Source organism: Pollachius pollachius, assembly GCF_949987615.1.
Source record: "Pollachius pollachius genome assembly, chromosome: 4".
Classification (NCBI taxonomy): domain Eukaryota; kingdom Metazoa; phylum Chordata; class Actinopteri; order Gadiformes; family Gadidae; genus Pollachius; species Pollachius pollachius.
The window spans coordinates 29,232,550-29,246,029 of record NC_136937.1 but is presented as its reverse complement, the minus strand read 5'-3'; the positions used below and the strand labels follow the sequence as shown (position 1 = coordinate 29,246,029).

The window sequence follows — 13,480 nt, the reverse complement described above, 5'->3', positions numbered from 1 at the left end:
CCCTGCGGGCTGACCTGTGTGTGGGGGAGAGGGAGAAAGGGCCTGTGGTAGTGTGTGAGTGTGGGAGAGCGGGTATTTATATAGAATATATATAGCTTTACGCTGTTCGGCTATGTGCAGGCTGGTTTGTGTGTGTGTGTGTGTGTGTGTGTGTGTGTGTGTGTGTGTGTGTGTGTGTGTGTGTGTGTGTGTGTGTTTTGCCGTATGCCTGCATCACTTATGTAGACCCTAGTTTTATTGACAGTGATAGTGTGTGTGCACGTGCACGTGTGCATGTTTGTCCGGAAGATTGATCCGGACGGACATTGGTCGTTTGTCAGACCTAATGCCGGATGCGTCGTAAATGTTTGATGGACCTGGGGTCATGGTGGGCGGGAACCGGGGGCGGGACTGGGGCCTGGGGGTGTGGCTTTGGGTGGGGGGGGTTACCTAAGGAAGTACACAGGTCTGAGTACCGTTCACCAAATAAGGTCTTTCCCCGTAGATCCATCCTGAGACAGAATGCTTTATTAGGTTTGAGTCTCACTATTGATTCTTTGATTGGCCACCAGAACCACGTTATAACAGCTGGAGCATGGACTGTGTGTCTTTAACCTCTGGTCCCCACGTTGACACAAACACTCACTCACTCAAGCACTCTCTCTCACTCACGCACTCGCTCACATCAGTCCAGACGGCGGAGTTCCAAGAGGTACTTGCCTCATGGAATTTATTTGCCAGTTATCCGTGTTTAAATCCGCGTTTCCAACATGGTATGCTATTTGCCTTTGCTTTCTTAAGTTTGTTATATAAATCATTTAAATCTTTAGCAGGATAACTTAGGAACGGAAACAATATTGACACAAAACACCCTATATAGATAAATAAGTGTGCTTGTTCTTCTGTATCTTTTGTCACAATTCTTCTGTATCTTTTGTCACAATTCTTCTGTATCTTTTGTCCCAATTGCCCTGCATCACCAGGTGGGTGCTACAATGAATTATTAATATTAATTATTATTATTACAATTAGAGCCCATTCAAAAGTTGATGCTAGGTGATCAAAACTAACGGATATCTAACAGACTCTGGGCGTGCCCAATGAGTTCACTGGCAGAGTGCTCGCAGGTACCGGGGTAGGTAGACAGACATGTAGGTCGTCCGATCATTTCATTCGGGCTGAATGAAATGATCGGACAGACTAATTACAGGCCTGCGATCGCCACAGATACTGTATTTCAACAAATTGACCCAAAAAGACTTGTAAGAGAAACGGCCTACCCCAGCTTTAAGGACTTTTCAGCTAGCGGACCAATACCTTAACAAGTGATGCAGTAGAAAAACACACTGCAATGATCCCTCCATCCCTCTGACACACACAAACACAATGTACAGTCCTGTTGTTGTGTTTCTTCAATGTGTTTGTGTGTGTGTGTGTGTGTGTGTTTGTGTCTCCAGACGAGACGTGCGTGGCCAACGTGTGGGAGTCCAAGAACCGCGGAGTGAACGGCACCCAGCGAGGACAGATCATCTGGAGACTGGAGTGTGCCCCCTACTTCATGGAAGGTCAGTGAGTGTGTGTGTGTGAGTGTGAGTGTGTGTGTGTGTGTGCGCGCATGGAAGGCCTCGTTGTGTATTGATTAGATTGTGGTCAATTCGGTTGCTATCTCCATTCCTCTGGTAGAGGATGACCCAGTGTACCATATGCTAAAAGAGCTGGCATAGCCTCTAGTGTAGGGTAGCCGGATTCTCTTAGCAATTCGGTTGTCTTTAAGTTGACTTAAGTTATCCTTTATTTACCCCTTTTTAGGGGGAAATCCTTCTCTGCTTTTGACCCATCCGGGTAGCCGGTGAACACATACACACACAGAGAGGTCCACACACATGGGGCACACACATGGGTGAACACCGGCACTCCGGGAGCAGTGGGCTGCCGCGGTGCAGCGCCCGGGGAGCATCAGGTGCCTTGCTCAAGGGCACCTCATCCGTGGAGGCTCGGGATTTGAACTGGCCACCCTCCGGTTACCAGTCCAATTCCTTACCCAGTATGCCACGGATGCCCCCTTTCCCTTAGTTCTTATGAATTTTCCTTCACATCTTTCCTTGACCTCATGCCATTTCCATCCAGGTCAAGGAAAAGTGGATAGGAAAGAACACAGGACCTCATTTCTTGACTGTTCGACCGTCGCTGTAGCATTGAAGGCCCTTTCGTTAGCTTGTAGAGAATTCAAACAGCTCCCGTCATGGCTTGACCTTCCTAAACAAAAGAAAGCAGTATTCAGCCGCAGCCGGCATGTTTGAACCTCTAGAACGGGGCATTTTACGCCGTCATAAAATACAACTGCGTTGTGTCGAAAGCTCAAGCGACAAATTGTACGTTGATTCAATTCAATAGCCGTCCACAGCGAGGTGGGGTTGTGACCCTAACGGCCGTCCATAGGTGTGTGCACACTTGTGTCTCCGTGAGTGTGCGTGCTTGCGTGTGTGGCAGAGTCTAGGCTTGCTGTGACTTTTCATTTAGTTGTGAACACGTTGCATGACATTAACGCAACATACTTACAAGCTGGGAAAAAAGCTAAATATGTGTTTGTGTGCGTGTGTGTGTGTGTGTTTTCATGTGTGTGTGTGTGTGTGCGTGTGTTTCTATTCTTAATTATTATTATGTGTTATTATAATTACATGTGTGAAGATTAATATTATTATTATAATGTTATTGAATTTTATATGTGTTGTGTTTGTGTGTGTATTCTTAATCATGTGTATGTGTGAATGTGTGTGTGTGTGTGTGTGTGTGCTTTCATTTTTGTGTGTGTTTGTGTGTGCATTCATTTGTGTGTGTGTGTGTGTGTCTGTGTGTGTGTGTGTGCTTTCATTTGTGTGTGTGTGTGTGTGTGTGTGTGTGTGTGCTCCCTCAGCGGAGACCAAGGTGTGCTTCAGGTACTACCACGGGGTGAGCGGGGCCCTGAGGGCCTCCACGCCCTGCATCACCATCAAGAACCCGGGGGTCCTGGTGAGCACTGCGTCCCCTCCTGTTCCCTGGCCATCCATCCTCCGCTCGCTCTCTCTCTCTCTCTCTCTGTAGCTCTCTCTCTCTCTCTCTCTGTCGCTCTCTCTCTCTCTCTCTCTCTCTCTCTCTCTGTTGCTCTCTCTCTCTCTGTAGCTCTCTCTCTCTCTCTCTGTTGCTCTCTCGCTCTCTCTCTCCCTCTCTCTCTCTCTGTCTCTCTCTCTATCTCTCTCTCTTGTTCAATCTCTGTCTCTGTCTTGCTGTCTGTCTCTCTCTCTGTCTCTCTCTCGCTCTCTCTCTCTCTCTGTCACACTCTCTCTCTCTCTCGCTCTCTCTCTCTCGCTCTCTCTCTCTCTCTCTCACTCTCTCTCTGTCTCTCACTCTCTCTCTGTAGCATTCAGGCCACATTTTAGCATAGATACACATGGAGTCCGAGACCCAGCGACTGTAGTCATTGTTGTTCGGCAAATTCGAAAAAGAATCAGAGAAAATATCCCAATTGTTTTGAACCCAAATATAAAAAAAAACGACGGAAATGATTTCAACACAAATGATATAGCCTTACAAAGCGCCTGGGGGTGCTCCGCAATCACAGCAAAATGAACATACACGCACGCACGCACATGCACGCACAGCTGCACACATACAAACACAGAGACATTCAAAACATAATTAATGGCAGGTGTTGAAATCTAAAGATCAACAATTTTGACATGTCTATTTCATCTCTCTCACTCTCACTCTCACTCTCTCCCTACCTACATTAATCCGTCCATCCGTCAATCTCTCCCTTACCCTTCCGTACCTTTCTCTCTCTCTCTCTCTCTCTCTCTCTCTCTCTCTCTCTCTCTCTCTCTCTTTCTCCCTATTTTCAATTCCTGTCTTTAAATTATGACTTTTAATTTTGAATTATGTCAGGTGTGGACGATCTTTTATAACACAATAATATAAATAAACATCCTATGGGGGATCCTTGTGTCCAAAGCGTCTTAATAAAGTGTATGAATGCTTGGCATCGGTGTACCGAATTGGACCCCTGAAACTGGCAGTGTTAACGCCATGCTCCACCAGTGAAGCAAGACAGGCCCAGTTAATCATAAAAGAGATACATTTTCAACTGCCGCACTGAATTGTATTTTACCGTCCTATTTTGATCAAAGCAATTTTAAAATGAAGGTGGATAATAATTAAATGTGCGCTTCGTCATGTCGCCGAGCCAAAGTCTGAAGATGATTTGCCTCAAAATAATGACCGGGTGTCTGGTGTTCAACCAATCAGACACTATGTCTACCACAACCACGGCAACTCAGTCTATTCTCTCATTGGCTGTCTCTGGGTCAGGCGGGCGCCGAGGGCCAATCAGAAGCCCAATCAGGGTCTGAGCAGTCCCGCAAGTTGGTCAGCTTCACCCTATCAGGTGAGACGACAGAGTTGTGCGAATGTGATTTTTAAGATGCGTGTGCATGTTTTGAACATTGTTCTCTATGAGAACAACACATACTATTGTGTGTGTGTGTGTGTGTGTGTGTGTGTGTGTGTGTCTTGAACATTGTTTTCTACGAGAAAAACGGGTACAACCATATACGTGCGTGTGTGTGTGTGCGTGTGTGTGACTGTGCGTGTGTGTGTGACTGTGTGTGTGTCTGCGTGCGTCCGTGTGTGTGCATCTGTGCGTGCGTGTGTGTGTGTGTGTGTGCGTCCGTGCGTGTGTGTGTGTGTGTGCACAGACATGCGGGCCACGGGCCTGAAGAAGGGCATGTTCTTCAACCCGGACCCCTACCTGAAGATGTCCATCCAGCCGGGCAAGAGGAGCGGCCTGCCGAGGTTCAGCCACCACGGCCAGGAGCGGCGCTCCACCATCACCTCCAACACCACCAGCCCCCTGTGGAGGGGGGAGGTCCGTCCCGCCGTCTGTCCGGCTTGTCTCTCTAGGGTTGATTGTATTTCTGTCTGTCTGTCTGCCTGTGCCTTTGTTTATCTTTCTCGCTCTCTTGATCTGACGCTCTCTCACTCCCTTGCTTGATCTCTCGCTCGCTCGCTCTCTCGCTCGCTCTCACTCTCTCTTGCGTTCTCTCTCTCGCTCTCTCGCTCGCTCTCTCGCTCGCTCCATCGCTCTCCCTCGCTCTCTCCCTCGCTCTCTCTCTCTCTCGCTCTCGCTCGCTCCCTCGCTCGCTCCCTCACTCTCTCTCTCTCTCTCTCTCTCTCTCTCTCGCGCTCCCTCGCTCGCTCTCTCTCTATCTCTCTCGCTCGCTCCCTCACTCGCTCCCTCGCTCTCTCTCTCTCTCTCCCTCTCTCTCTCTCTCTCGCTCTCTCGCTCGCTCCCTTGCTCTGTCTCTCTTGCGCTACCTCTCTCGCTCTCACTCTCCCTCCCTCTCTCGCTCCCGCTTGCTCTTTCACTCTCCCTCTTCCTCTGTCACTCACTCACTCTGACACTCTCTTCTCACTCTCTATCACTCTCTCTCTCGCTCTTGGTCTCTCTCTCACTCTCGCTGAAAATATAATCAACTCAAATTCAATTGAAAAGCTGTTAATGCCATGGGAAAAAAAATGATATGTATTGACAAGGCAGTTGAATAATGAAACAAAGGAGAGATAGCAATGGCGATGGTTAAACTCGTAATAATGTAAAGGTCTCTCTGCAGAAGTACACCTTCGTGGCCCTGATGAGCGACGTGCTGGAGATCGAGGTGAAGGACAAGTTCTCCAAGAGCCGACCAATCATCAAGCGTTTCCTGGGTCAGCTGACCATCCCGGTGCAGAGACTGCTGGAAGGGCCCGCAGCGGAGTGAGTGTGTAGTGTGACTCGCTTACTAAAAGGCTCAGTCATGGTTCCACGTCGCCACCACGCATCGACCACTCAGACACTTCGACGCAGCCGTGAACCTGTTTTGGTTCTGCGTCGGATTTTAGTGAGCGGACCAATCACAGCCCTTGCTGCTGCGTCGCCTCGATGCGAGGTTAACATTTTTGGGGAGGCGCGCGTCAGGCCCTTGCGGTGGACGCATGGAGGGTCCTCAAGGACAGCCCCCCTTGCGTTGCGTCGATGTGGAACCATGACTAAGCCTTTACTCCCTGGCGGACAGACAGACACACGGGTCTGCTGAAGGAGCTCGGTGACATTGCACGTGTTTGTGTGAAGGGAGAGAAATGGAAGAATACGGAGGAGTTAAAGGTTCATGAAAGACTATTGCAAGCCTTAAATCTGCCTGGAGGGGTGTAGAATACCATGCACACCATCGGCCGACATGACAAATGATAAGTTAATGAGTGAAACGGAAAACACATGTTTTTTCAAGTAGTTGACCTTTCCTACTTAATCCCAAAGGAGGAGTTTGATCGATAATGTCCAATAATTATTGTACAGCTTGTTGTTCCAGTATTGATTCAGTATTGATAGATTTATTGTTTCTGTGTGTGTGTGTGTGTGTGTGTGTGTGTGTGTGTGTGTGTGTATGTCTCTGTCTGTGTGTGTGTGTGGGTGTGTGTGTGTGTATGTCTCTGTCTGTGTGTGTGTGTGTGTGTGTGTGTGTCTCTGTGTCTTTCTGTGTCTGTGTCTCTGTGTCTGTGTGTGTGTTTGTCTGTGTCTGTCTGTGTCTGTGTGTGTGTGTGTGTGTGTGGGTCTGTCTGTGTCTGTGTCTCTGTGTGTGTGTGTGTGTGTGTGTGTGTGTGTGTGTCTGTGTGTGTGTGTGTGTGTGTGTGTCCAGGGAGCAGCCTGCCAGCTACAGCTTGTGTCGCCGTCTCCCTACGGACCACGTCAGCGGTCAGCTGGTGTGCCGGGTGGTCCTTACCACCACTGGGAACGAAGGTCCGTCCGCTCTTGTACATCGGCTCACCGCATACTTCCAAAGAAGTGCACTAAAGTGTAGACGAAGGAGCTTGAAGGACCAACGTTGTTTCACACTGGGTTTACTTTGGGTTTGGTCACTGAGCATTCCAAAGGATAAGACCGATGGGGTCTGGGTATATCACGTCAGCCGTTTAAGTTCTGACCCAGCACACACAATGGTCGCATTAGCGTAAGCTGCAGAGATTTGGGCGAGTTACAAAATGTTGAAGGTGCAAGGAGAGCCAAGAAGTTTAGTGAGTATGGGTTTTGCTAGTTAGCTAGTTTGTTGTTTGCTGTTTGATTTCTCCGCATTCACTTGCTTGTGCCCTTGCGGGCACTACCGAAACCATTTCCTGAAACAATGTATTGCCTGCCTTTTAATCTTAATATGTGTAGAATTTAATATCAGTTATTGATTATTGATAACCAATTAGTCTGCTATTAACTAATCGGTTCTCTCTGTGGAAAGAGTAGTCGAGCCTCTGTGAGATCTAACCTGTATAAATAAAGATATAATACTGGCTCCTCCCCTCCAGAATCCTCCCCGCGCGCCATGGCCGCCATCTTGGGGGCGTCGCCCAACGGCGAGCCGGGCAGCCCCTCGGACGACGAAGACCTCCCGCACGCCTCGGCCTCCTCCTCCGTCTCCTCCTCCTCCCGGGGCCCGGCGCGGGGGCCCTCGCCGACGGGATCCGAGGACGACGAGGCGCTGCTCAACGGCGCCCGTTGCTACGGCGACGACAGCGTGTGGCTCGTGGACGCCTGCGGGCCGGCGGGCGGCGAGGAGCCCGGGGGCCTGACCCTGGGCGGCCACACCCACCGGCAGGTGTCGCTCAACGACTACCTGGACGCCATCGAGGCCCCCGGGGGCCCCTCGGAGCGGCCCGTGGCGGCGGCGGCGGCGGCGGCGGCGGCGGTGCCCAAGCTGCGCTCCAGCTTCCCCACGGACACGCGGCTCAACGCCATGCTGCACATCGACTCGGACGAAGACGACGACCCCTCGCCGCATGAGGGCAAACCGCAGCAAACGGCGACCCCCAGAGCGGCCCAAGGGCCCAGGGGGGCCGCGGCCGGCCTGAGACAAGAGGCGCCGGCGCGGTGCGAGGCGGCCCCAGAGGGCCCGGGTCAGGGGCCAACGCAGGCCGCCGCCCCCTCGAGCGGCGCTGCAGGCCGGAGCCCGGCGGTGTCAGCGAGGGGTGGCGAAACCTCCGGTGCTAGAGCCAGATCGGGCCCCGCGGCCCGGGCCGGGATCGCCGCGGGGGGAGGGGAACAGGGTAGTGTGGGGGCGGGGCTTAGGACAGCATCGGACACGAGGGTCACCGTGCGTGTGGTGACCCCTGCCGAGCCTTCCCCCGCGGAGGCTCGCGACCCTGCCGCCGTTACCGCGGTGATGCCCTTCTCGTCGTCCCGTACGCCGGCAGCGGAGGTGGTGGTGGTTGTTCCTCCTCCTCTGGAGGGCCAGGGGCCGCCGTCGGACCCCAGCCCCGGCGAGTGTGAGTGTGAGTGCCAGCACCAGAACAGGACCGCCGCCAGCTTGGGGATCCCGGGCCGCTCGGTGCTCACAGGCCTCCAGCTGTCGCCCATTCAGGTGAGAGGAGCCGGCTCGTTCGACCAATCACAGGCCAGGAGACCTCCCGTGTGTGTTTGTCGTGTGTCGCCACTTGCTGATTGGCCGTTGCCGTCTATCGACTGACATTATCACTGAGAAAAATCACATTGAGATAGATATCTCTTTTACAAGTGATCCCTGGCCAAGGTAGCAGCACACAATTAACATAATTAAGACAGACAAAGGTAATCAACAGAGACATAAAACAAAGTCAGAAATTAAAAACAGGAGTGTTGACTTAAACTCAGTAAGTGAAGTAAAAGCAGTAAGTTGAGCTCTGAATCTCATTCGAAACAACTGGTGCACTTTAAGTAAAAGCAGTCTTTCCAAACTCTGTCTTTATTGATGGAACATCTAAGAGAAATGACTGTGCCTACTTGAACGCAGATTATACTCCTGTCTATTGAATGTTAAAAGACTTAAAGATCTCCTATTATACTACTTTTCTGGTCTTAATTTCTTATTAATGAGTCCTATAGAGCAACCTCACATGAATCGAAGCACAAAAAACGATGTCAATTTTTGGGACACTCTTCCTCTCATCTGGGCGCTTTCAGCATTCTCTGTCAACACTCGGCTTCGTCCTTCTCCGCCCCCTTGCCCCCCTCCTGCCAACCCCACTCCGTTGTGATTGGTTACCTTTCTGGAAGAGCATGTTGCAGCATTACCATACATGGAAAATCAGGATTTTTCTACGTAGATAAATCCCGGAAATCGAATCGCGACCGGCGTCCCTAGTGTTTAGCGCTCTGCTCAGCCACCCGAGACGGTCAGCAGGGAATACGTCTAAGTGCATGTACGTCATTATTTGACCCTTTTTTGTATGGTTGAACATGACTATATGTTTATAGGTCATAAAAGCCGAAAAAGCATAATAGGTGCTCTTTAAACACAAGTATTGGCCAATACATGTGTCTTCTGATATAAAGTGAGGTCCAACCCACCATTTCAGGAGTAAACTACAACCCCCATCGGCATGTAGCCCAGGAAGCAAAGAAAACAGGGGGGTAGTTGCATCTTATGGATGTAGGTGTAGCTCTTTAGTGTGGTTAAGATCATAAAGGGTCGTATAGTTGGTGAGTACACAACTGCAAACGGATGAACAAATAAATGCTGATTTGAGTTAAATTCTCTCAATCTCTCTCCTCTTTCTTCTCCTTTCCTCCCCTTTCTCCCATCCCCTCCCCTCCTGTCCTATCTCCTCTCTCACATCTCCTCCCTCTTTCTCTCCTTTCTCCCTTCTCCTCACCCCTCACCACCTATTGTATTCTCTCACATCTCCTCCTTGCCTCCTGTCTTTCTCTCCTTTCTCCCTTCTCCTCACCCCTTTCTCCCCTCCCCTCTCCTCCTGTCCTATCTCCTACCTCTTTCTCTCCTTTCTCCTCCTCTTTTCCCCTTCTCCCCTCCCCTCTGATCTCCTCTCTCACCTCTCCCTCTTTCTCTCCTATCTCCCTTCTCCTCACCCCTTTCTCCCCTCCCCTCATGTCCTATCTCCTCTCTCTCCTCTCCCTCATTCTCTCCTATCTCCCTTCTCCTCACCCCTTTCTCCCCTCCCCTCATGTCCTATCTCCTCTCTCACATCTCCCTCTTTCTCTCCTATCTCCCCTCCCCTCCCCTCGCACATCTCCCTCTTTCTCTCCTCTCTCCCCTCCCCTCCCCTCCCCTCCCCCTTTGGCCCTCAGGAGGTGGACACCAGACAGGAAGTGGCTCCCAAAGCGGAGGAGGAGAGGGTGGAGTCATCGAGCAGTGAGGGGTTGGCCGCCATGGCCACCCCCACCAATAACGGAGCAGCAGAACAAGGGGGCGGGGCTTGTGGCTCTAACGTAATTGAAATGGGTAGGTGGTGTGTGTGCGTGGGTGTGCGTGTGTGCGTGTGTGTGTGTGTGTGTGTGTGTGCGCATGTTTAATTATCCAACTATTTCTGTGTTTTTTGTATTTTTAAAAGGTTTTATTTTTTTTGCACTCTTCATATATATATATATATGCACTTTATTCAAGGTTATGATTCCTTACACGATTCTTTTTTATTTGTATTTATTTAAGGTTTATTTGAATAGGGACAGATGCAGAAACATAGATTAGCTTGAGACAGTCATCCGATGTTTGCATCAGGCTAATCAAAAGCTCATCAAAGCTAATTTAAGACACTTGTCTCTAGGGGGGCTTTTGGTTAAAAATAATAATACAGATTTACATTCTTAAAAAGTAAGGCAATAGAAAAAGAAAGGATTTTGATTTTTTAATGATTTTTTTAAACTTTTTGATGGATCTATGAAAGGTGGTACTAAAAAAAAGCACTATTCTATAAAAGGGGACATATTATACCAGCAGCTGTGAGTGTGATCAGCCTTACAAGCCGTTTCGAAAATAGGCCCCATATGACATCACTAGTGGGCGTGTCCACCTAGATGTGTGCTTTAACTTAACTGTTGAGGGCAACTGCTGATGGTTAGAATCAGAAAGACAATTAGGAAGTGCTATGATTGGACCGTTTCAACCAACCAGGAGCCAGAGGTGGACGAGGAGGAGGAGCTGAAGGGGGCAGCGAGCGGAGGCAGGAGGAGGAGGAGGAGGAGGAGGAGAACGGGGAGGTCTGGAGGAGGAGGCTCACCACGGAGGCCTCCGGGGGCGGGGCCCAGAACCAGGAAGTGGGCGAGGCCACGGCGGTGACCCTGCAGGACGCGCCGGGGGAGGAGAGGGATGCAGGTGGGATGGAGCTGGAGGCGTTGCCGTGACGACCGTAGACAAGCTTTATTGACCTTTTGACCTCGGTTGATTCTTGTTCATTAAACATGTCGTAGCGGGCTCGTGGGCCTGCTCTCCCCTTTAACCCCAAGCACTCCTGCTTAAAGGGGACATATCATACCACCAGGTGTGAGTGTGATTAGCCATTACAAGCCGTTTTCAAAATGTGCAGCATTGTGATATCACAGGTGGGCGTGTCCATCTAGATGTGTGACGGATAGATGGACACGCCAACCTGTGATGTCACAATGCTGCACATTTTCAAACCTGCTTGTAATGGCTAATCACACTCACACCTGGTGGTATGATATGTCCCCTGATCCTCAGGCCTGCGTCGTTAAAGGGAGGAAGTCCATGTAAGGCTTGGGGGAGGAGCCAGCAGGTTGCCAGATATACCACTCCTCTAACTCCTCCCTGCCGTCTGCCACAATATGCAGTATGTTCTGAATTCACACTCTGTGTGTGTGTGTGACTGTGTGTGTGTGTGTGTGTGTGTGTGACTGTGTGTGTGTGTGTGTGTGTGTGTGAGACTCTGTGTTTGTGTGTGTGTCTGTGTGTGTGTGTGTGTGTGTGTGTGCAGGCGCTACAGCTCAGCTCAACGGCCACCCGTCTGTTCCTCGCACCCTGCCGTCCCTGCGTCACGACATCAGCCGCTACCAGCGTGTGGACGAGCCCCTCCCGCCCAGTGAGTGTGTGTGTGTGTGTGTGTGTTTCAGTGTATGTATCTGTATATTAAGTTTTTCTGTGTGTCACTGTGTGTGTTTGTGTGTCACTGTGTGTGTGTGTGTGTGTGTGTCACTGTGTGTGTGTGTGTGTGTGTCACTGTGTGTGTGTGTGTGTGTGTGTCACTGTGTGTGTGTGTGTGTGTCACTGTGTGTGTGTGTGTGTGTGTGTCACTGTGTGTGTGTGTGTGTGCAGACTGGGAGGCCCGCATTGACAGCCATGGCCGGGTGTTCTACGTGGACCACGTGAACCGGACCACCACCTGGCAGCGGCCCACCGCCCCCCCGCCCACACAGACCCTGCAGAGGTCCAACTCCATCCAGCAGATGGAGCAGCTCAACCGCCGGTACACACACACACACACACACACACACACACACACACACACTTAGACACACTTAGACACGCAATAATACACACTTGTAGACCACACACTTACACACATGTACACGAACACACGCCTCAAGCTCATTAGCCCCGCCCTCTTCCCAGGTATCAGAGCATCCGCAGGACGATAACCAATGACGGCAGGCCAGACGATCAGCCGGCCAACGAGCTTCCAGCCGATGAGACGGACGCACACCCTCCTATCCCAGGTGGTCCTCAGATCGCGATGCATGCTGGTCCTTCGACATATAATCCAGCTTTCTAACTATCTGTCTGTGTGTGTCTGTGTGTGTGTGTGTGTGTGTGTGTGTGTGTGCGTGTGTGTGTGCGTGTGTGTTCCAGAAGCGCGTCGGGACGCGGCGGTCTCCCAGGCCAGCCCCCGGTCCCGCCTCAGCCTGCTTCTCCAGTCCCCGAGCGCCAAGTTCCTCACCAGCCCCGACTTCTTCACCGTGCTGCACGCCAACCCTGTAGGTTCCCCTCCTCCCTTCCCCTCTCTCTCCAGCCCTCTCCTCCTCCCTTCACCTCCCTTCATCTCTTTCCCTATCCTCCTCCTTCTCCCTTTCCCCCTCTCTCCATCCCTCACCTCCTCCCTTACCTTTTCTACCTCTCCATCCTCCTCCTCCTCCCTTCGTCTCTCTCCTCCATCCTCCTCCTCCTCCTTCTCCCTTCACCTCTATCCATCCACCTTCTCCTCCCTTCATCTCTTTCCCCATCCTCCTCCTTCTCCCTTTCCCCCTCTCTCCATCCCTCACCTCCTCCCTTACCTTTTCTACCTCTCCATCCTCCTCCTCCCTTCGTCTCTCTCCTCCATCCTCCGCCTCCTCCTCCTCCTCCTCCTCCCTTTATCTCTCCCTCCTCAATCTGTATGCTCTCCTCTCACCCCCATCTCCTCTACCTTCCATCTCCTTCCCACCTCTCTTCCTCGCTGCCACTCTAACCCCCCAACCAATCCCTTCTCCTCCCCCTCCTCCCTCCGTCTCCTCCAACTCTAACCTCCGCTTAATCAGCCATCCTTCAAATTGTCCTTCCTGTCCGAATGATGTCATCTCTCCCTCTCTCCCCCCCCCCCCCTCCCCCCTCTCCCCCCCAGGGTGCGTACGGCCTGTTCACCTCCAACACGTGTCTGAAGCACATGGTGAGCAAAGTGCGGCGCGACGCCCACCACTTTGAGCGCTACCAGCACAACCGCGACCTGGTGGCCTTCCTCA

At 51.3% G+C, this 13,480-nt stretch overlaps 1 protein-coding gene across 1 annotated transcript in view; it reads left to right on the top strand.

Moving 5' to 3' along the window:
• The window catches only part of LOC307075204 (E3 ubiquitin-protein ligase HECW2-like), a 37,242-nt gene that overhangs the window by 9,577 nt on the left and 14,185 nt on the right, over positions 1–13,480 (top strand). The window contains 14 exon segments of the mRNA XM_079735710.1: positions 1,437–1,544; positions 2,894–2,988; positions 4,324–4,399; positions 4,710–4,879; positions 5,625–5,767; positions 6,687–6,787; positions 7,345–8,396; positions 10,100–10,253; positions 10,923–11,123; positions 11,743–11,847; positions 12,081–12,231; positions 12,378–12,481; positions 12,615–12,739; positions 13,363–13,480. The exon segment at positions 13,363–13,480 is cut by the window's right edge and continues 15 nt beyond it. Coding sequence (XP_079591836.1) covers positions 1,437–1,544; positions 2,894–2,988; positions 4,324–4,399; positions 4,710–4,879; positions 5,625–5,767; positions 6,687–6,787; positions 7,345–8,396; positions 10,100–10,253; positions 10,923–11,123; positions 11,743–11,847; positions 12,081–12,231; positions 12,378–12,481; positions 12,615–12,739; positions 13,363–13,480 — 2,703 coding nt within the window.